This window comes from Erinaceus europaeus, chromosome 6 (genome assembly GCF_950295315.1).
Source record: "Erinaceus europaeus chromosome 6, mEriEur2.1, whole genome shotgun sequence".
Lineage (NCBI taxonomy): Eukaryota > Metazoa > Chordata > Mammalia > Eulipotyphla > Erinaceidae > Erinaceus > Erinaceus europaeus.
The window spans coordinates 67,386,670-67,410,899 of NC_080167.1; the positions used below are offsets into that span (position 1 = coordinate 67,386,670).

Sequence of the window (24,230 nt, forward strand, 5' to 3'; positions counted from 1 at the left end):
ATAAACAGCTGGAGAGATATGGCAGCAATGGAACTTCCTTCAGAGCCTAAGCACTCACGATTGGTAGCAGACTCAAGCCTGGGCTTCACGCGTGGCAAACACATACCCTACCAAGTGAGCTACCTTTGGACCTTGACAATGAATTTATAGATAATGGTGAAAACATCTGAAGAGACTCCCGAGCACATGTGAAACAAGGACACCTAGTAGTGAACAACAACAGAAATCCACAAGTAATGGAAGAACGTAGAAAGTGACCCCACACAAGTGACAAACATGTTGCTTGTGCATATGTCATTAAACACCAGGTCCAAGTGAGCAGCTGTCTCACCGCATGGTGCAAGATTTAGAGAGGCCCACAGGGAGCCTGGGGGTTAAATGAATGTCTTTCTATAACCGAGTGGTGTGTACGTGGGTATTTATGCATTGTTATTTGTATCTTACACATATTTAAAATTTTTCACAGCTTAATGCTATATAATATAATTAAAATAACAATGCGATTGTCTACTTAAAATGGAATGGAAGACCTGGGAAAACTAATCAGGAGGTTACTGCTGCAGTACCCACAAGAAATAGTGAATATTAGAGCTAGGATGTTGATACTGAAGATGCAAACACGTGTATGAACTTGAAGACAGAGTTGGCAGACACTGTAAAAACCTCACATCTGATGTTCTGTCTTTGCAAGGAAAAGTGAAGTGAATGTCTCAGGGGCTCAAAATGAGTCAGAGGACGACTTCAGCAGTGACTGTCCTGCCCTACAGAACAGCAGACGAATTTTAGAGCCCTCACTCCTACAGCTACACCTTCTTGAGGGCTGACTATGCCCGGGGACTATCCTAGCTCCTAACAATCACACTATTACTCCGATTTCACCAGTCACAACACTAAGAGTTAAGAAATATGGGGTAACTGGTTGACATGTTCCCTCTGTTCATCAATGACATTAATGAAATAAATTCACATCAATTTTAATTCTTTCTCAACTTTTTTAGTCTGGACAGATGTGTCAAAATTTGGTGCTATTGTATTAGAAATACAAGAACTGGGGGTCGGGTTGTAGTACAGCGGGTTAAGCGCAAATGGCGTGAAACTCTGAGAATTGGTGTAAAGATCCCGGTTCGAGCCCCTGGCTCCCCACCTGCAGGGGAGTCGCTTCCCAAGCAGTGAAGCAGGTCTGCAGGTGTCTATCTTTCTCTCCCCATCTCTGTCTTCCCCTCCTCTCTCCCTTTCTCTCTGTCCTATCCAGTGACAACAACATCAATAACAACAATAATAATAACCACAACAATGATAAAAAAAACAAGGGCAACAAAAAAAGGAAGATAAATAAATAAAATATTTTAAAAAAAAGAAAAGAAATACAAGAAGTCTCCAGTGTCATAAAATTAGTGTAAGAGGAAGTCACAAAAGCAGTGATGTACTGAAGGGCGGTCGGCCCTGTACCTATATGAACAGCAAACAGAAAGGAGTCCAAGAACTCCTTTGTTGAATGAGTGTCACTCACCTTTTTCCTGTGTACTTAAATTTAACTTTGGAAGATGACAGAACTATGTCCTCAGCTGAAACATCCTTTAAGTCTTCACCTTAGAAAGAAAAGAACATTATTCCCAAAGTAGTGGATGTACACCGTAGCTGGCTCATTAGTGAGGGCTAGCCTTCAGTCTTGCGTGGCTGGCGGACTGCTGGAAGGGGACGTCTTGCTGTCACGCCGAGTCTCACAGTTTCCCTCTTTGACCCCGGTGGGAGGGACCCTTCTGAGCAAAGGAGGTACAGAGAATGAGCTTGCGACTGGCTGAACTGACTTCTATTTTCTCTGAATTGTAAAATTTCAAGTGCGGATTCTTCTTCGTCCTATTCTGACATCTCTGTGCAAGTCTGTTCCAAAATGAAAACAAAAGGACTGCACTGACCACTTCCAGACACGGTGCGCACTGCAGCCTTAGTCACAGCTGGGGCTTGGCAAAGAGAAGCCTTGAACAGGAAAGCCCAAGGCTTTGCACTAGGCGCCATTTGCTTATTTCTAAGTGGACAGGGGCTGAGCTGATAGACAGCTCATCATGAATAAGGCTATGGGTCAGACACCTCTGCCACCATGAGACAGACCGTGCAAAGGGGAAGCTTCAAGAGTAGTGTGCTGCGGTGTCTGCCTCTCTAGCTGGAAAAAGAAAGAAAGAAAAATAGAGTCTGTAGGGAGCAGTGGAGTCATGCAGCAAAGGAGCTCCAGTAAACTGGTGATAAAAACAAACAAGTGCAGACTGTAGGTGCCTCACTCCTACCCGCCATCCCCTGCCTTTCCGCCCAGCTTATCCATTCATACAAGAACTCAAGAGTAAAGATTATCCACTCTCCCTTTGAGCCTGTTGTCTTCTCCTTCTCCTTTTTTTTTTTTTGCCTCCAGGATTATCACTGGGCTCAGTGCCTGTACTACAAATCCACTACTCCTGTGTGTGGCTATTTTTTTTTTTTTTGGACAAGACAGAGAGAAGTTGAGAGGGGAAAGGAAGACAGAGAGGCGGAGAGAAAGACACCTGCAGACCTGCTTCGTCACTTGTGAAGTGATCCCCCTGCAGGTGGGGAGCCGGGGCTCGAACTGGGATCCTTGAGCCGGTCGGTCCTTGTGCTCTGTATTATGTGCACTTACCTGGTGTGCTACCGCCCAGCCCCCTATGTACTTTCTTTATATACAAAGAGCACAGGCTCTTTGTGGGCGCTATGCTTCTTGTAGAAGCATTCCATTATCATCTCACAGAAATTTGTGATTTTTAAAATTCAAACTTCAATACAAACTGAGGATACTTGGGCTCACATTCTGCTTTTTGTTTTCAATCTACCTTCATATAACATTCTTAATAAATATTTTAACGTGATCTTGTTACACTCTAGTTTACAAGGAAATTCTATGGTCAGAATTCACATTATTATCTTTATGATTTTAAATAATTCTGCTATAAATACAGATCTCTGTGCACATTTCTGGACACTTCTGTGATTGCTACACTGTTATGGAACCTCCAAGAGTAGGAGACATTGGAGCAGAGTATGTTCAGCATATGTGGCCAAGGGCTTGAATAGCTTCTGCAAGAGCTCATGTGCTCGGCACATTCTAGCTACTGGTGTAGCTCTCCATTCAGAAAAAGAGCCCTGCTTTTTCATTAGATAGAAATTCTATCCTGTTACTGGAGTTGGTGTGCTGGTAAAGGACTCTGGGAGGAAGGTGGGGTGGTGGTGGGGGAGTGTCCAGGTCCTGGAACACGGTGGCAGGGGAAGGCCTAGGTGGGGGGATTATACTGTTATGTGGGAAACTGAGAAATGCGACACGTGCACCAACTACTGTATTTTCTGTCTACTGTAAACCACTAATACACCAAATAAAGGGAAAAAAAATTCTGTTGTCAAAGGAAATTTCTCCCTTGTTATCTATAAGGCTGATCATTTTCTTAAAAAGGTATTGTCAGCCACCAGGTTCCAAATGCTAGCATGATGCCAACTGGACTTCTGTGGGCAGATGACCCCACCAATGTGTCCTGGAGCCCCACTTCCCCAGAACCCTGCCCCTCTAGGGAACGAGAGAGGCAGGCTGGCTTCTGTAATTGCTCAGCAGGAAAGCAATTACAGAAGCCAGACCTTCCACCTTCTGCACCCCATAATGATCCTGGGTCCATGCTCCCAGAGGGATAAAGAATGGGAAAGCTATCAGGGGAGGGGATGGGATACGGAGATCTGGTAGTGGGAATTATGTGGAGTTGAACCTCTCTTACCGTATGGTTTTTGTCAGTGTTTCCTTTTTATAAATAAAATTAAAAAAAAAAAAAAAGGCATTGGAGGGTCCAAAGGTAGGTGACCCAGCATGGCAAGTCTTTCCCAGGTACATGACCCAGGCTCACACCCTGACACCACATGGCAGTGTTACTGCACTGGAGGAGGCTCCAGTGGAGGTTTCTTTCCACCCCTCTCTATCTGAAATAAATAGAATGAAAAATTTGACTCAGGAATAGTGAAATCTCACATATGAGAGACCCCGGTGCAGGAAAAAAAAACCACAAAAGAACCCCAAAACAACCAATACCGCAAATGGTAGTGCTTAAAAAGAACTTGAGCGAAGTAGGGGCTCTATAGTGGAGATGTGAGGTTCCTGCTGTCTTAGGGTTCAAAAAGACAATCGATAGTTAATGTTATCATCACATTATTTGGTAATTGGGTTAACTTTGAAAAGTCCTTTTGTTAGGGTTTGCTGTACAGTACCCAGTATCTTGTATATAGCTGTGCTATTGGATGCTTCTAATTTACTTGGTCTAAGCTTTTGAGAGAGTCCGCATATCAAATACACAGCCTATATATTAAAAAGATTCAGTTTGTGTTTTGAGAAACTTTGAGACATACAACTGATTTTCCCCCTCTCATATTAATTAACTAGTGATTTATATGTCTACATTTTGCTAGGAGTGTACATAAACACCATTCCCACCACCAAAAGATTGGATAGGGCCCACTTTCCCGTATGCGTCTCCCAATCCAAACCAAATAATATTGTATCCGCCGATCACAACCTAACCAACGCAACGATTGCCACCTCAACATGCTTCACCTCAGACTGTGTCCAGAGACTTCACGTGTGGAATGACAACCCTTCAGCTTCATTACTCGGGTGAGACCTTTCCTTTTATAGTACACTCTAATTTCATCTCAGGTAGTTCACTTTCTAACAAAGTCCCATAACCTAGATATACACCAGTTTCTGTGAGAGAGAGTTTATGTGCACACGTATCCATAAACTACTGCAAAATATATACCTGAAAGCAGAAGTACACTAGAGTTTGCATTGAGTACCTCCCTAACACTTCCTCTCCACTATTCCAAGCTTGGGATCCATGATTGCTCAACAAATTGTTTGGCTTCGTATGTTAACTCTCTTTTCAATCACCAGGTTCCAGATGCCACCAGGATGCCGGCCAGGCTTCCCTGGATTGAAGACCCCACCAATGTGTCCTGGAGCTCAGCTTCCCCAGAGACCCACCCTACTAGGGAAAGAGAGAGGCAGACTGGGAGTATGGACCGACCAGTCAACGCCCATGTTCAGCGGGGAAGCAATTACAGAAGCCAGACCTTCTACCTTCTGCAACCCACAATGACCCTGGGTCCATGCTCCCAGAGGGCTAGAGAATGGGAAAGCTATCATGGGAGGGAGTGGGTTATGGAGACTGGGTGGTGGGAATTGTGTGGAGTTGTACCCCTCCTACCTTATGTTTTTGTTCATTAATCCTTTCTTAAATAAAAAATTAAAAAAAAAAAAAGAACTTGAGAGCCAAGTAACTTCTATGTTTCCAACCTGCCTTGCTCTGGCCCCTGTCATTTTATAGCCTAGCTGAGAATGTTGGGGAAGAGTATGTGATATAAGAACATATTGCAGGGGGTAGGAGGGTGATTGTCAGAATGATGCTGGCTAGTTCTGGGTTTCTAAAGTCTTGCAAAATCAATTTTTTCTGTTACGGTAACATAAAAATGTGACAAAATTTTCCATTATAAACATTATGGGGGGGGGCAGGGGATATGGCATAATGGTTATGCAAAGAGATTCTCATGCCTGAGGGCTTTGAAGTCCCAGGTTCAATCCCCCCAACCCATCATAAACAAGAGTTGAGCAGTGCTCTGGCTAAAAAAAAAAAAAAGAAAAATGCATGTGTATATATGTGTGTATGTGTGTTTGTGTGTGTGTGTGTGTGTGTGTGTGTGTGTGTAAAGAATCTTTAGTCTCTATTGAGAAGCTGCATGATGATCTGTAATCTTACAATTACAATCTTGTAACCCACTACCAATCTCAAAAATAATTAAAAAATAATAAAATAGTTCCCACTATTTCTATTTCTGACATCTTTAAATCACAGAGAAAATATTCTCTTTTGAAAGAGGCCCTCTAAAAACTCCAATATTCATTTTCTGTTAAATTTTCAACATCTATGTGTGATATTAATTTACCTTGTGGTATGCTTCTCTCCAGCTGAGTTTTAGTTTGTTCCAAACAAAGGCGTTCCAAAAAAAAATGCCTCCTGGTATTTCAAGTAGACTAATAGTTCCCGGCCTTTGTCTTTATTTTATGAAATCTACTAGAAAGTGCTAAGTGCCCGTCATCTCACTCACTAAGGTGCATCACATACATATGACTAGAGTGGGGAGACACTCACTGTGCTCAGTTTTACAGATGAATTCAAAGAAAGCTTCAAGGATTCTGCAGAGAGTTGTGACAAGTGTTATGTCCTGGACAGGAAATGGCTGGCATTTTTGATGCTTCCTTATAAACTGCAGTCCTTCTGCGACACTGTTTTTAATCATGAATTCAAGACAATCTACTCCTGATTGACTGATGGTTTTAGACATTTTTGAAAGCCATGACTTAACATAAGGCTCCCATCCTAGGTCGACAGGATCCTAACAACGAAAAGATGCCTTTATATAAATAAATAAAAAGACAGAGCTCATAAGCTATCTTTTTACTTTATCACAACCCCCCACCAAATGTGGTTTAGAATTATCATTCATTGAAGAAAAAGAGATAAAAATAGCTTAAAGAATTATTTTTCTTTAAAAATTTTTTTTGTTTGGTGTATTGCACCAAAGTAAAAGACTCTGGGGTGAGTGGGGGGAAGGGTTCAGGTCCTGGAACATGATGGCGGAGGACCTAGTGGTGGTTGTACTGATATGTGGAAAACTGGGAAATGTTATGCATGTACAAACTATTGTATTTACAGTAGACTGTAAAACATTAGTCCCCCAATTTAAAAAAAAAGCATAAAAATGATATAGATAATGATTAGTTATTATCCCAAGCAATACATTCCCCTTGGTGAAATTTTTTGCTCTTCAAAACTCACCATATAGATCATAGCACATCGGCTGACAATAGCAGGACAGGCCTCAGAGAGACTGTCCACTTCGAAAATCACTCGTATTTTTTCATTTAAAGTGATTCTTTCACTGTTTGCTAGACACAATGTCTTCGTGTCATCTAGCACAGAGTTTAAATGCTCTGTCCACGAGTTATCTACTGGGCCATCCAGTATAATCCACTGCCAATCCAAGTCTGGAGAGAAAAACATTTTTAAGACAAGTGAGGGTAACTGAGATGTTCTTTCATTACAATCTTGTCAATTTTCTATTTCACTCAGAAAATGAAAATTAAGGCGAAAATGATATCCTGGAAAATACCAGAATGCATTTACATGTAGTCTCTGCTATCTGTTAAATGCGACTCACCATTCATACCACACCCTCAAGTGTTTTAAATGCTGCTTTCATATTTGTAGGTTGCTGCGCTGTATAATCAGGCTTTAAAGTCTGTGTAGGAGAAAGGTGAATGAAGTTTACCTCTCCATAATAACAGTTTTCCCTTTATTTTTATTTTTTGCCTCCAAGGTTGTCACTGGGGCTTAGAGCCTGCACTACGAATCCACTGCTCCTGGAGGCTATCTTTTTTCCATTGTTGTTGCTGGCATTGTTGTTGGATAGGACAGAGAGAGAAATGGAGAGAGGAGGGGAAAGACAGAGAGGGGAAGGGACAGATAGACACCTACAGACCTGCTTCACCGCCTGTGAAACAGCCCCCCCCCCCCCAGGTGGGAAGCCTTGGGCTCAAACCAGGATCCTTGAGCCTGTTGTTGAACTCTGCACTGTGTGCACTTAACCTGGTGTGCTACCACCCAGTCCCCCCCTCCCCCATTTATACTGAGCACCTCTACCTTGCTCAACAGCGTCAGAACATCTATTACTCAAAATCGGGGAGGTTTACATTGGTCAATCGGGAAATAACAAATAGGCCCGAGAAAGATATCAAAGTATCGCAGAGGAATAAGAGGAGGTCACGTGAGAGTCCAGCGGGCTATCAGTGTTATGACTGACTGAACTACCTGCCTTGGGAATGGTCTCAAAACCCTCTGGCGAAACTTAATGTCGCCGAGCTCTACCTAACTAACCAGTGCCAGGTGACACACGAAAACTTCCCATGAAAGCAGAAGGCTCTTTTTTTCCCCCCAGATTCAGGGAGCTATCTGGTAGCTGTGGGTTCAGCTTAGGGTAGAGAAAGCACTGGTCAGGGCTTCAGCTCATTTTGCAAACAGACCTCACAGTCTTCATTGGCCATATGCTCTGTGTTCCTGACACACAGCGAAGTGCCTGGCATATAATCAATGAACGTGCAGTTCATTTTAGGGGAATGTGTCGGCTTGCAGGGCTTTGCACCGTTAAGTGTTCAGAGATGAGGCTACTACAGGCTGCCTTTGTTCCCACTTAGAAACTATTTATTTCTGCTTAGTAGCTATTTGGTTCTTGTGAGATATTAATGGTCATTCATAAACAGGAAAAGCTCTACAGACCTTGGCATTCACAGAATATAATTATATGTGCATATGCTATAATATGTGGTGATATTATACAAATTTTTTTATTAAATTTTTTTAAATTTTATTTTATATTTATTTATTTATTTATTCCCTTTTGTTGCCCTTGTTGTTTTATTGTTGTAGTTATTGATGTCGTCGTTGTTGGATAGGACAGAGAGAAATGGAGAGAGGAGGGGAAGACAGAGAGGGGGAGAGACTGCAGACCTGCTTCACCGCCTGTGGAGCGACTCCCCTGCAGGTGGGGAGCCAGGGCTCGAACCGGGATCCTTATGCCGGTCCTTGTGCTTTGTGCCACCTGCACTTAACCCGCTGAGCTACAGCCCGACTCACGGTATTATACAAATTTTAAACACATGAGGAAAACAGATAGTATAAGGACAAAAGAGCACTAATCAAAATGTTTCTTAAAGCTCATACTGGTTCGTTTTTTATTATGTGCTAATTAATAATCTTAATTGAGGGGCGGGGTGGTGGCACACCTGGTTGAGTGCACATGTTACAATGCGCAAGGACCCAGGTTCGAGCCCCTGGTCCCCACCTGCAGGGGGGATGCTTCATGAGTGGTGAAGCAGTGCTGCAGGTGTCCCTCTGTCTCTCTCTATCACCCCTTTCCTTGTCTGGCTGTCTCTATGCAATAAATAAAGATAACAAAAAGAAAGTTAAAAAAAATAATCTTAATTGAATTCAATACAAATACTTACTCTGACTTGCTGCAACTTCAGTATACTTCTCCATCTCCGTCTTGAAAATGTTATCTGTATCTGTTATATCAGAAGAATCAAGTTTGAAAACCTAAAACAATGTAATTTTGTGTTAAAAATTTTATTTACTTCCTCACTCAAGTCAACTATATATTTTTAAAGATATATTTTTTAATTATCTTTATTTACTTACTGGATAGAGACAATCAGAAATTGAGAGGTAAGGGGCTGATAAAGAGGGAGAGAGACAGAGAGACATCTGTAGCCCTGCTTCACCACTTGTGAAGCTTTCCCCCTGCAGGCAGAGGCTGGGGGCTTGAACCTGGGTCCTTGCGCACTGTAGCTCAACCAGGTGCGCCACCACCTGGGCCCAAGTGGACTATGTTTCAGCGGACATTCTTCAGCAATAAAAGTAGAAAGGTGTAAGGTTCTCTAGCTGAAAATATCGATATGGAACCAACATGATACAGTTTGGCTGAGCACCGACTACAAATCAGATCCTTTCAGCAAATTCTTTCATGCTATTTTTTCCTTATATGATAATACATGCCTATTACACAGCACTCTACTAATAAAAAAATAAAAAGGAGAAAACAGAAGTTCTATGCACTTTGTGATGTTTACAGATTGACGTTTTGGTATATATTTTCTACCTTCTCTCTTTATGATAGAATTTTTAAACTTTAGGGCACATAAAAGTCAGTGCCCTGTGGCTCGAGGAATGGCTCCACTGGTAGAAAACTGCACTTTCACACCCGAGGCTCCCAGATCGATTCCTGGCACAGCGTGGACCAGAGTGGTGCTTTGGCTTCTCAATCAATCATCCTCTCTCTCTCTCTGGTAAAATTCTTTCATATATAACACATTCAATCTTTTTTAAAAAAATAGCTAATTGGATACTATTTTGATCATGAAAGGACATTGAATCTGGTCAAAGACTCTCTCTGTAACAACTGAAATAATCATATGATTTTGGTTTTCTTTTCAATATTTTTATTTATTTATTATTGGACAGAGGCATAGAGAAATTGAGAAGGAGAGTGACAGTCAGCTGCAGCCACCCTGCAGGTGAGGACCAGGGGCTTGAACCTGGGTCCTCACGCACTGTAGTGCGTGCATGCATTTAACCAGGTGCACCACCGCCTGGCCTCTGATTTCTGGTTTTGTTCTGATTGGTGTGGTGGGTCGCACGTACTGATGAACATATACTGGGGCCAGCCTTGCACCCCTGGGGTAATACCCCTTGGCAATGATGTACAACCTTTTTAATGTGTGGCTTCTCTAGTTTGTGTGGATTTTGTTCAGTATCTGAGCATCTTTGTTCGTCAGAGTTATTGGTCTATAGTTGTTTGCTTCGCTTTTTTTTTTTTTTTCCTCTTGTGTCTCTGTTTTTGGTATCAGGATGATGTTGGCCTCATAGGTGGTAGAGAAAATTTCTGTGTCCTTGATTTTCTTAAGAGCTTGTAAAATAATCGTAGCTCTTTCTTAAAGGTTTTCTAGAACTCAACTGTAAAGCTGTCTGGGCCTGGACTCCCTGGTATTGTTACCCGGGAGACTTTGAAGACTACCCCAATTTCTTTGGTTGTGGCTTACTTATCCATGTCTTTCAGCCCCTCCTGGCTCAGGCTTGCAAGACTGTACATCTAGGAACTTGTGCATCTTTTCCTGTTCTCTAGCTTGGTAACATAAAAGCCTCGTGAGAAATTTTACATTTTGATGGTGCCTGTTGTGATACCTACCCTTTCATTTACAATAGGATTTATTTGGGCCTTCTCCCTCAGGGTGTGTGTGTGTGTGTGTGTGTGTGTGTGTGTGTGTGTGTTCAAGGATTTCTCAGTTTTATTTACTCTTTCAAAGAACCAGCTGCTCACTTCATTGGCCTTTTGCACTGTTTTTCTGTTTTCAATGTTATTTATTTCCACCCAGGTTTTTATTACTTGGTGCCTTTTGTTTGCCATGGGGGTCCCTTTGTTCTTTTCTTTTTTTTCTAGGTCTTTCAGTCATGTTTACATTACAGCACAAATTAACACCTTTAACTTATGATAAAGTAATAGAAAATGAAATAGTAGTAGAAAATGAAGGTAATAGTATGTTGGCTATCTCTCCAGCCCAGAATAGCATGCTTTTTGTTAGCTCCAAAAGTATTTTTTTTAAATTAACAATATATTAGACTACAAAATAAATATCTGAATATTCTAAAATAACAGAGACCGCATAGACAATCTCCTCCAACCAACTACACTAAAACTGTCACTTACTGCAATCATAGTAAAACCAGCAGCAATAAAAAGATCACAGTAGCTTAAGAAACTTCAAAAAATTTCAGTCCTTGTATCAGAGAGGAAACCAAACATATATTACAGACTAGTTGTGAAATAAACACCGAAAGAGAGCACTAAGGAAGTGGGATAACTCTTCGGGATGTCAAAATCTACGATAAATGACACACTGAACTATACTCTGACTTCACTGTAATTAAAACTGTATCATTGTCCTATGTCAACGGAATGTACGAAGACACCTAAGTATAGGCCTCCCTACATGCACAGTAATTTTCTTATTAAAGTGGGACAGAGACGATTTTTCAGATACGTTAGAACGATAGCCCACCAAGGACAATTATAAGTTAATCATTTGCACCCAAACACACAACAGAGACTGAAGGTTCAAAGGGAGGCTGTTATGTGTTTGTTTGTAAGTATCTATCAACATACCAGAATGATCTTAGGCTATGAAAAGTTGTGAATAAAATATTAGCAGATATAACAGAATGTATTCATAAAACTTGCTTTCATGGATAGTAAAAGTAAGCATAACACTAATGACTACTGCATAACTATTTTCTCTGTTTGAGAGCAAACAGTCTTGTAGTCCTTACTTTGTCTGACAAGGTTAGCTTTGCTGGGTCCATAGTCCCAGAAGGATAAAAAACAGGGAAGCTATCATGGGAGGGGACTGGATATGGAGCTCTGGAGGTGGGCACTGTGTGGAAATGCACCCCTCTTATCCTATAATCTTGTCAATATTTCTATTTTATCAATTTAAAAAAATTTGAAGGAAAAAAACAGTCTTGTGTCACTATGATAGCAAGCATTCAATGAAACATTAATCTCCCTGAGAATAAATTTTTGGAAGTGGATTTCTGAATCAAGAGAAAATCTAGTTAAAATCTTATTGTCCCCCAAATGATTCTCAGACACTGTATGAACTTCTATTTCACAGGCTTATGAATAACTATGGAATATTATTTTCCTAGTAAAATTACTTCTGATTTGTTTAGTTTCAAAATCTTTTCTTTAATATATTTTAGTTAATGAAATTTACAAGTATTTTCTACATACTATTACTGAGAATACAACTTAACATTTTTTCTAATCATTAATTGACGGATTATATATCAAACAATTTATTAGCTTTGGTGTTAAAAGTAATTTTGTGGGAGTCAGGTGGTAGCGCAGTGGGTTAAGCGCACGTGGTACAAAGCACAAGGACCAGTTTAAGGATCCTGGTTCGAGCCTCCGCCTCCCCCCCCCCCCCCCCCCGTAGGGGAGTTGCTTCACAGGCAGTGAAGCAGGTCTGCAGGTGTCTGTCTTTCTCTCCCCCTCTCTGTCTTCTCCTCCTCTCTCCATTTCTCTCTGTCCTATCTAGCGACGATGATATCAATAACAACAACAATCCTAACTACAACAATAAAACAACAAGGGCAACAAAAGAGAATAAATAAATATTTTTTAAAGAAGTAATTTTGTGTGTAGTTTATAATCAACTTTGTTCATTTGTAATTTCTATTAGTGGCGCCATAATCCCTAGGACACCACGTACACCTCAGTTATGTTGTGTATATTAAAAGCAAGCAGCCTAAACTTCATTCTGTGGTTTACTGACCACTTAAAAGCCCAAGAGTGTATTTTCTGTTTTTTTTTTTCTTTTTTATGCCTTGCCATTTTTTTTGTTTCCAACTGATTCTAGTGTTTTCAAATTATACTTTTATACTAGCACCTAATAATAATTTAACACTGGTAGTTGGGCAGACAGACTCATAGATGAAGTAACCCAAAAGAGTCAGGTAGAAATAAATTCTCATCCCAGAGGAAACTTACATTAGATACATTTGAACTTCTTAACTTCTCCCCGAGGTCAGTGTCTTTCTTTGAGTACCTCAAAGTGTTTGAATACACATAGTTCCTAAGGGTTGCCGATAACAGCCCATCAGTCCACTCCATCGTGTTAGGGTCCAGCTTCCCATACAGCTCATTGAAAGTGACGCACTTAGGGTTTATAATACAGGAGTCCACCTTGCCTCTTCTTGCTGTGACCTGAGGAAAATCCAGTGTGGTATATGTGGTACGATCAGTTAATGCTTTTGCAAAGAGTTATGGGAGAGGCCTTTTAAACCACTACAAAGAAAGGTTCTCTATATGGGTAACAATTTTCAAGGAACAGTAAAAACAGATTTAGGAAATAAAAACTAGTCATGATACCCGCAGGCATGACGAATCCCAGGTATGAGATGTCAGAGTGACACTGGCTTTGTTTCTCTCTCAATAATAAACAATATATATATATGTGTATATATATATATATATATATATATATATATATATATATATATAAATAATTGTGTTCTGGTCTTTCTCTTATAGCATAAAGTAGGTGAGCTAATCTTCAAAATATTCTTTGAAATTAAAAACATTCCTAGTCACAGGAGTTTTTGTAAGGATTAAGTAAAATAATTCAAGTAAAAGTCTCTTAGCCTGTATGTAGTCCTATTGTAGTACCCCATAAATACTAACTAGTTTTATTGCAGTAATAATTCGTGCCTGTTATTAATTATAGTAACTGCTTAAGAAGTAATTAAGTTCTCTTGGTAAACTATGACATCAATGATCCCGAGGCAAGACATTACATAAAAATTCATATAACTGAGAACCTATCTAAGAGTTTTGGAATATATTACAAGCAGTGAATCTTTAAATAAGGTAACTGAAATACATACTATTTACTGGGATCTAAGAATAGGCATAACTATATCATGAAAAAGTAGTTATTCTAGAAACTCAAGGAAAACACCATTAATCTATCAACAGAACTCCATTACAGTAAATAGTTAAAATGTAAGAAAGACATTAAATTCTATTTCATAAAATGAGCCAAGACTCCAAACACAATGACAATGGAAGGACATATGCCAAATTTGACGCGGAGGAATGCCTAGAAGCAGGAGCCAGGCCCCCTGGCAGAGCGCCAACTTGGCCATGATGCCCTGAGGACCAGGGCTGGAGTCAAGACTGTCCTCACCGGGTCTGGGAGATGGTACTGAGGTAAGGCCTCAGCCTTTCCACCAAAACTCCACAAGTTGCAGGTTTGATACTGTGGAACTGGGTCCCAAAGTTTTAAAGAAACATTTTTTAAAGACTATTCTTATCTAAGGAGGATATAAAATGTATTTATGTATATAAAATAAGATCTGAACACAGAGATAGTTAGTAGGACGTATACCTGTGCAATCGAGTCTATTTCCTGTACTGACAGGCAGTCTATGATGGGTAACAGCACTAATGTTTTCTCTAAAATTCTTCTGGCTGTCGTCTTTCCGCCACCTGATGGCCCCACTAGCATCACACCAACATAAGCCTGGAACAAAACAGCAGATCTGTGGTTTAGCTGGGCTTGCTGACAGCTGGGCTAAGCTCAAGTTGAAGGTTCGTATCTACCTACGCGTGTCTCAGGCTCGATCCACTGAGCCGCCCTTCACATTATTAGCTGGGCCCTTATAACCTTGATTCTGTTCTCACTGGCTAGGCTAACACTTAAGCCACCAGAAATGTCCTCTATTTAAATTTCCAAGGAAAAATTCAAATCTTGATGCTTTCTCACTTTTCTTGTTTATTAAAACTCTTTCTATAAGATGACGTATCTGAGCTTTTCTTGCCTCTGTTTTTCTCTTTTGAAAGATGACTTTCTAATGTTAGCCTTCCTTAATTTATCTTCGTCTCTATTCTCCCTATCTAACTGTATCAATTTGAATGTCTTTAATTATGACCTGAATTCTAATGAATTCTAAAGTATTCTAGTGTATATACACTTTTCTCTGTCTTTTCTAAGTTCTAGAGCAAAAACTTGAATGGCTTACTAACCGTTTCTATCTGGACAGTTCACAGAATTTTCAAATCAATGTGCGCTAATCTGTGTCTTCATTTTGTGCTTGCTGCTTCTCTTCTTTGCTCTAGTCTAGTTATTAAAAACTACTATGCGCTGACTGACCATAACAAAGTATTTGTCTTTTACATCCCTTCAGCAGTTTTTTTTTTTTTTTTTTTTTGTCACTAGGGTTATCTCTGGGACTTGGTGCCTGCACAATTCCTGGTGGTTATTTTCTTTATTATTATTATTAAGCCTCTTCTTAATACACCCCAGACTTCTTAAAACTTTAAGTAATTAACCAAGACAGGCTTTTAGATACATGAATAATTACAGCCACTTAATTTCTGCATGGAGGTATTTTTATTTAATTCTTTTTTAAATTTTTATTTATAAAATGGAAATACTGACAAGACCATAGGATAAGAGGGGTATGACTCCACACAATTCCCACCACCAGAACTCTGTATCCCATCCCCTCCCCTGATAGCTTTCCTATTCGTTATCCCTCTGGGAGCATGGACCCAAGGTCATTATGGGATGCAGAAGGTGGAAGGTCTGGCTTCTGTAATTGCTTCCCCGGTGAACATGGGTGTTGGCAGGTCCTGGTGGTCACTTTTTACAGAGGGAGGGAGGAAGGGAGGGAGGGAGAGAGAGAGAGAGAGACAGAAAGAGAGGCGTCTACAGCACTGCTCCAGCATACATGTAGCTTTCTCTCTGCAGGTGGGGACCATGGGCTTGAACCCAGGTCCTTGCACATGGTAACATGTGCTCTACCAAGAGACCCACCACCTGGCCCTCCTCCCCTCCCTTTCTACAGGAATTTTGCTCAAGTTCATCTTCTTTTCTCACCATACTCACAATCACCCTACCTCTTCATGTTATGGACTGTATGCTTCTACCTCCCTAACATTCAAACACTGAAGCCCCAACACTTCATGTGACTGGGATTGGAGGTGGCACCCAGGACAGGCGATGAGGTCTACATGAAGTCAGGAAGGTGGCACCCCATGGTGGGATTAGTCATTCTATTGGAAGAGGAAGGGAGGCCTGAGCTCATTCTGTCTACCATCTGAGGACACAGTGACTTGGAAGAAGGCTTTCCCCAGGAACCAAAAGCGTCTGCTCTTTGCTCTTAGATACCCCAGCCTCCAGGTCTGTGAGAATAAAATAAGCATCTTTGTTTAGTCTACCCACTCCCGGCATTAGTTACAGGAGCCCAAACAAGACAAGCGGTAAAGGGATCTGGTGCTAAAACCCTTAGCGTGTCAGGGTGGGTCCTCACCATCTGCTCTGGACTACTGCTAACAGCACTAAGGAGGTGACCATTTTAACTAAATAGTGACCATGGAATCCCAACATGCAGATGATGTTGAAATACCTTTGCATTCCCGTTTCTGCCCTGCCCTCTCACGCAGCCTCTGTGACTCTCTGGTCTGATGGTCCTGCTCTCTAACTGGCTAGGTGCACTGCCGAAGAGCAATTCTACGTTCCAGTGCGTGCAGCTAAGCTGGCATCATGGCCTTGCACGAGGGAGTGCCAGGTACGCAACCAGGAGAAACGTCAGCCCTCACTTCACTTTCGGAGGCTAAGTTGTCGGCTTTCGGCTTTCGTTGAAGAGTCCTAGGGGCACCTAGGCTTGGCTCCCTGTGCGCAGAAGCCGGACGGGTGCTCGCTGCTCTACGCCGGAGGCAAAACTAGGCCCAAACACGGCTCAGATTCGCTTCCCAGCTTCTAAGTTACTTTCTTGCCAGTAAAGCTCTTTTCTTTTCCTACAGCTATTCTGGTGATACTGGACAACACCCTCAGCATTTGTTTAATTACTATATTTAGAAAATAACTTTATGAAATAGAGTAAAAAGTATTTCTAAAAATAGGACACAAGCCAGGTCTGGCCCTGCTAAAGCAACTGCAGCTTTGTCTACAGGGAAATGCAGTGCTAATTTTAAAGAATATGGGGGGGGGGGGAGGAAGGCACTGCTCAGCTCTGGCTTACTGTGGTGCTGGGGATTGAACCTGAGACCCCAGAGCCTCCGACATGAGAGTGTTTTACGGAACCATTCTGCTATATCCCCAGCCCTTAAGTGCTCATTCTAAACTTGATTATTTTTTATGATCCATGACATTGTAAATATCCAAATGGCCCTTACAAGAAAATGGTTCTCTACCCCACATAAGCCAAGAAAATCACCAGCGGACTGACTTTTTATAGCTCTGACGTATCATCAATATACGCACAGCTAGACAGCATGTGCATTTCTTAGCTGCCAACACTTGGAGAAGAGGACATGGTTGCACTGTATATAAGCACTAAATAAATATGACAGAAAGTACATGATTTTAAGTCTACACATTTACTAATAGAAAGAGAAGCAAAGTAACTGAAAAATCGGCACATTTTTGTATGGTAATTCATGGAAAACTCAGGTGACTAGTTAACATAAAAAGCGCACAATTTTGCTAGCCACTAGGCAAGTGCACAATTTGATGCTAGTCCACATGGTTCAAATGTGGAGAAAGGACACTTAAAAGACTACCACACTTGAACATTTAAAAAATAATTTTGTATGAAAGGGGTAGAAATGAAAAAGATAGGGGCCAGGTGGTGGTGCACCTGGTTAAGCGCACACATTACAGTGCGCAAGGACCCAGGTTCAAGCCCCTGGTCCCCACCTGCAGGGGGGAAACGAGTGCTGAAGCAGGGCTGCAGGTGTCTCTGTCTCTCTCCTTCTCTACCTTCCCCTCCCCTCTCAATTTCTCTCTGTCTCTAACCAGTAATAAATTAAATTAAATTAAAAGATTAAAAAAACAAAAAAGAAAAAAACTATAAAAAAGAATGACTTTTTGAGAGTTTAAGCAAAGCATCAAATAGCAAAGTCTAGGGAGTTAGTTAATAAACTACTTTACCTTGATGAATATTATAGTGAGATATTATACTATCTCTTCCCTTCTCTTTGTGCTTTTACCCCCTTCATATCTATTAAAACCCAGGGGGAAGGAACTACTAACATACTGTACAATCTATATTTACCTGAAGTTGATTATAAAACTGTATGATTTTATCTTTCTGACTTGGCCATTGTTGTAATCCCAATAGATGAGTTGCAATGAACATTGCTTTCTAAAAGAGAGTAAAGACATTGATTTTGATTTTTAAATGGATTTCAAACTAATCTCTTAATCTGTAACCCCATAAAATGCCTATTACCATGAATGAGAGAATATGGTTTCTTTTCATGAGCATACGGGATATTCATGAAAGTTACAGATGAGAGTTGTAAATACACAATTTAAGTCCCCGAGGATAAATAAAAGACGATGTTATCTGGTCATAATACAGGAGGACTAGAAACTAATAATGAAATCAGAAAACGAAAAGGTGTCTTACTTAGAGATTAAAAACATGGAAACCTCCACTTAAAGGCCTGACTACTGGATAGTCAGAAAACAGGAAGAAATTTGTGTGTGTGTGCACGTGTGTGTGGGGGGGGAGCTGTAAAAAACAAACAAACATACATGAAGATGAAGAAAAGATGAAAAAAGGAGAAAGCATAGGACATATTGAGGAAAGGGCCTAGTCTGACTAGACTGTGAAATGGTCATATATCAAGGGAACTAATGGGGTCTTGTACTATGGGCAACACTGATGCACGACTTGCTTTGTTGCTGTCGTCAACCTTGTTTAGGACAACAACTCTGATGATCACAGAACGCAGGAAGTGACAAGAAGCCATGGGACAGCAGAGTATGAGGGACCATGCATGTGGGTTCAAGCCTCTGGTCCCCACCTGTGGGGAGAAGTTTCATAAGAGGTGGAGCAGTGCTCTAGGTGACTCTCTTCTCTCTCTCTCTCTCTCTCTCTCTCTCTCTCTCTCCCCCCCTCTGTCTGTTACCTTCTATCAATGAAAAAAAAAAGTCATTGGAAGTAGCAGATTCATGTGGACAGTGAGCCCCCAGAGACACCTTGGTGGCAAAACAAACAACAAAAACCTCCCTTCCATGTGAAAGATGAGAAAATGGGGGAACATGACATGTAGCAGCTGTCCACCGTTCTCCTTCCCATCAGGCCGCAGCGCACAGCAGCTCCAGACCCAGCCCAGCCCCTAAGGGGAGGAATAAACATCAGCGAACCTTTCACCACCAGGGGATCGATCATATGAATTGGCTATTTTAGGGATGACCACAGTATTTTTAGCTCACGGCTAGTTTCTTATCCTTATTTATATTCTACATCTGAACTAGTTGCGACAATTTTCAGAAGTCTTCTTACCTGCAAGGCGATTTCGTTTACTTTGGAAGATGCTGCTCCATGGAAAATATCTTCTCTAATTGTCTCAAAAAGCAGCACATCCTCAGGATGAAATTTTGGTAGAATTGCTTCTTCCACAGCCTCGACAATGATCACAGTTTCATCCGCTTCAGAAAGACTGTCACTGGAGTTCCTTTAGCGGTTAGAGAAAGGGGACATAAAAGGACATGGCGGCAGCTACACTCTGGTGGCACTAGGAGCATTACAGTTTATTTTGAGCAGTGGCTAGCCCAGCGTTCCTCCCCCCGCCCCACTGCAAAGAAGCTGTATAGTTTGGGTTAGGTTCATTTGACCCCCAGGGACAGGAAGGTCTCTAGTTGGCTAAAGCCACCTCCTAGTCACTCAGCAGGGTGGGCACTGTGTCAGTAAGGCTTTTTAGCTGCAGATGACAAAAATTAATTCAAGATAATGTTTCAAGAAATGCTTCCACGGTTATCGCTGGGGCTCAGTGCCTGCACTACGAAACCACTGCTCCTGGAGGCCATTTTTCCCATTTTGTTGCCCTTGTTGTTGTCCTTGTTGTGGTTATTATTGTTATTGTTGTTATAGCTGTTGTTGTTGGATAGGGCACAGAGAAATTAAGAGAGAAGGGGAAAATAGAGAGGGGGAGAGAAAGATAAACACCCGCAGACCTGCTTCACCACTTGTGAAGCGACCCCCCTGCAAGTGGGGAGCTGGAGGCTTGAACCGGGATTCTTATGCCCGTCCTTGCACTTTGTGCCATGTGCGCTTAACCTGCTGCATTACTGCCCAGCCCCCGATTTGTTTACTTATTTATTTAAAATCCCTAAAAAGGGCTCTCAAGATACCCGGAAGGGTGCCTGCCCTGCTTTGTCATATGTGTGACCTAGTTTGCAGCCTGACCTCCACTAGATAGGGGAGACATAGATCTTTCTTTACATGAAAAGAAAAAAAAATAGGAAGAAAAGGAAAAGATGGCCAGTCTGTTTGGATAAATGAGGGGAAGGTAAGTATTAAATATATATAGGGAGAGATGGTATCATATCGAATTTTGTGACATGACATCAGATACAAAGATAATGATTCATTCAAATTCTACTAAAGTGTAAATTTGGGTATGGCATTTGAAATTTCCGTAGGTTCTATCTGTTGAAATTGAAGAATTAGGGACTGGGCAGTGGTGCAATGAGTAAAGCACACAAGTTACCATGCTCAAGAGCCCGGGTTCAAGCCCCCACTCCCTACCCGCAGGAGGAAGCATCATCAGTGGTGAAGCAGTGCTGCAGGTACCTCTCTGTCTCTCTCCCTCTCTCACCCTGTTTCTGTCTCCATCATAATAATACAGATTACAAAATAAAGAAAAATAAATTTGGCTCGAAGTGGACCTTCCCTATGACCCTGCAATTCCTCTCCTGGGGATAGATTCTAAGGAATCAAACATCCATCCAAAAATATCTGTCTGCGTACACATATGTTCATAACAGCACAATTCGTAATAGCCAGAACCTGGAACCCAGATGTCCAACAACAGATGAGTGGCAGAGCAAGTTGTGGTCTAGATGCACAATGGAATACTACTCAGCTGTTAAAAATAGTGCTTTCACCTTCTTCACCCCATCTTGGATGGAGCTTGAAGGAATCATGTGAAGTGAGATCAGCCAGAAACAGGTTGAATTTGGGATGATCTCACTCATAGGCAGAAGTTGAAAAACAAGATCAGAAGGGAAAACACTAAGCAGAACTTGGATTGGAGTTGGTGTATTGAACAAAGTAAAAGACTCTGGGGTGGGGGTGTGAAGGGGGGGTTCAGATCCTGGAACGTGATGGCAGAGGAGGATAGTGGAGGTTGTATTGTTATGTGAAAAATTGGGAAATGCTATGCATGTACAAACTATTAAATTTTACCATTTACTGTAAGCCATTAATCCCCAAATAAAGAAATTAAGAAAATATCTTTAAGAACTAAAAAGAAAAGTTCTAGACTAATTAAAATTAAAAAGAGAGAAAGTAGTCAAGTGGAATTTAATTTTACACATTATGCTTTTTTTTTTTTGCCTCCTGCACTATGAATCCACTGATCCTGGAGGCCATTCCCCCCCATTTTTGTTGCCCTTGCTATTGTTATTATTGTTGCTATTGCTGTTGTTGTTGTTGATTAGGACAGAGAGAAATGGAGAGAGGAGGAGAAGGCAGAGAGGAGGAGAGAAAGAGAGACACCTGCAGACCTGCTTCACCACTTGTGAAACAACCCCCCTACAAGTGGGGCTCGAACTGGGATCCTTATGCTGGTCTTTGTGCTTTGCGCCATGTGCACTTAACACCCAGGCCCCCATTATCTAAAATTTCACAAGTTCTTTTCTCAACTGAATTTTCAATTCAACTGACCGTTTTAACAGTCTTATCTTCCTTCCAGCCATCATTAAAATTGTCTTCAGAGACCTCAGACCAAAATCATAATGTTCCTATAAAACATGAAAATATTTCAGTTAGATTTGTGGAGGAGAAATGGACCAACTTGAAAAATAAATGCTTTGAGCATACGTTAAGTCGTGAATCATTTAAGCTATACAGGGAAACGATATGCATTCAAAACACCTTCAAGAACATTTCTAATGCTTGCTCTTTTCTCCCACAACGGTATTCCTGAAAGTCTTCTGAAGAAAGAACAGCAAGTATTAAAGGCGTTAACAATTCAGTAGCAGAATTAAACTTTTTCTGCAACTGAGAAACAAATTCAAAAGAGCAGCACTTTGGAGATAACATAATTTTCTGTCCAAACCATTTTCAGCTGTAACAACTCATTAACTTCGCATATTGCTCGGAAAGTTTCAAAGTATGGAATTCAGATCAGAAGCATTAGAAACATGTGAGACCTGGAGCCAGAGCAATGGCTCTGTAAAAAAAATTTTCCTTGAGTGCCACTCCAACATGATTCACTTCAGACTGTGACCAGAGACTTCAGGTGTGGAATGACAACCCTTTAGCTTCATCACTCGGGTGAGACCTTTCCTTTCATAGTATTCTCTAACTCCATTCCAGGTGGTCCACTCCCCAATAAAGTCCCCAAACCTAGATATAGACCAGGTCCCCTGAGATAGAGTAGATGTTCACATGTGTCCATAAACTAGGGAAAAATATATACCTGAAAGCAGAAGTACGCAAGAGCCTACAGGGAATACCCCCCAACACCTCATCTGCACTATTCCAGTCTTTAGGTCCATGATCAGCAATTTGTTTGGCTTTGTATGTTAACTCTCTTTTCAGTCACCAGGTTCCAGATGCCAGCATGATGCCGACCAGACTTCCCTGGACAGACGACCCCACCAATGTGTCCTGGAGCTCCACTTCCCCAGAGCACCACCCTACTAGGGAAAGAGAGAGGCAGACTGGGAGTATGGATCGACCAGTCAACGCCCATGTTCAGTGGAGAAGCAATTACAGAAGCCAGATCTTCCACCCTCTGCAACCCACAACGACCCTGGATCCATACTCCCAGAGAGATAGAGAATGGGAAGGCTATCAGGGGAGGGGAGGGGATATGGAGATTGGGTTATGGGAATTGTGCAGAATTGTACCCCTCTTATTCTATGGTTTTGTTAATGTCTCCTTTCTTTAAAAATATATATATATATATATATAAAGCAGAAAAAAAAATTCCTGTAAACCATTTCATGCCTAAGGCTCTGAGGTCCCAGGTTCAGTCCTCAGCACTGTCATCAGAGAGTTGAGCAGTGCTCTGGCAAAAATAAAATTAAATAACTAACTAAATAAATACATTTCTAGCGGCCTGGGAGATGGTATAGTGATAGAACGCTAGATAAAACAAACAAAAACAAAAAATACGAGGTCCCGAGTTTGATCCTTGGCCTTGCACGTGTCAGAGTGATGCTCTAGTTCTCTTTCTCTCCATGTGTTTCTTGTGAAATAAAATAAATCTTTAAAAACAATAATAGAGGTTCCAGGTTCAATCTCTGTCACCATCAGTGGCCAGAGTTGAGCAGTACTTTGTAAAATAAACAAAAAAGTAAATGGAATTTTAAATAAATGAAGAAATATATGACACCTTCTTAGAAATGCAAATTCTTTTAAACTTTTTTAAATTCATTTATTTATTACTGGATAGAGACAGAGAGAATTGGACAGGGGAGGGGAAGGTAGAGAGGAGAGAGACAACAGAAAGACACCTGCAGCCCTGCTTCACCGCTTTCGAAGCTTTCCCCCTACAGGTGGGGAGAAATGCAAATTCTTAAGTCCCACCACCAGACACAATTAGAAGGTGACCGTAGAGCCTAGAAGTCTGTACTTTACTTTAATAAGACTTCCAACGTCTTTTGGTCTAAAGTTGGAGAACTGTTGCTCTAGACTTTGTTTGTCTGTTGATTTATTTTATTACCAGAGCACTGTTCAGCTCTGGCTTCGTGTAGTGCTGGGGATTGCACCCCGAGATGTTTAAAGCCTTAGATGTGGAAGTCTTTTTGCATAACCATTATGCTGCATCCCTAGCCTTCAATGTTAACGTTCTCGATGGAGAAACTAATCTATAACCTATACCACTTAATTACTCTCCAGATTTGGAGGCAGAGAGCTGAAACTGATTCAGAGTTCAGATACTGCTCTATCTCCAACTTGGTGCACAGTCTGGGTCTGCTGATAGGAGTGCTAGTCTCCTGGATTAATACAATAAAGTCTTATTTACGTTGTTATAGACTTGTTGCTGAAGGG

At 41.2% G+C, this 24,230-nt stretch overlaps 1 protein-coding gene across 5 annotated transcripts in view; it reads right to left on the bottom strand.

The window, feature by feature from the left end:
• Positions 1 to 24,230, bottom strand: part of DNAH14 (dynein axonemal heavy chain 14) — a 283,313-nt gene that overhangs the window by 151,795 nt on the left and 107,288 nt on the right. For all 5 annotated transcript variants that reach the window (XM_060192438.1, XM_060192437.1, XM_060192440.1 and 2 more), the window contains 9 exons: positions 21,894 to 21,970; positions 19,509 to 19,680; positions 18,270 to 18,359; positions 14,597 to 14,731; positions 13,198 to 13,413; positions 9,098 to 9,188; positions 6,873 to 7,081; positions 6,186 to 6,429; positions 1,511 to 1,589 (listed from right to left, as the gene is read on the bottom strand). In XM_060192438.1, the coding sequence (XP_060048421.1) occupies positions 1,511 to 1,589; positions 6,186 to 6,429; positions 6,873 to 7,081; positions 9,098 to 9,188; positions 13,198 to 13,413; positions 14,597 to 14,731; positions 18,270 to 18,359; positions 19,509 to 19,680; positions 21,894 to 21,970 (1,313 nt within the window). The remainder of the gene's footprint in view (positions 1 to 1,510; positions 1,590 to 6,185; positions 6,430 to 6,872; positions 7,082 to 9,097; positions 9,189 to 13,197; positions 13,414 to 14,596; positions 14,732 to 18,269; positions 18,360 to 19,508; positions 19,681 to 21,893; positions 21,971 to 24,230) is intronic.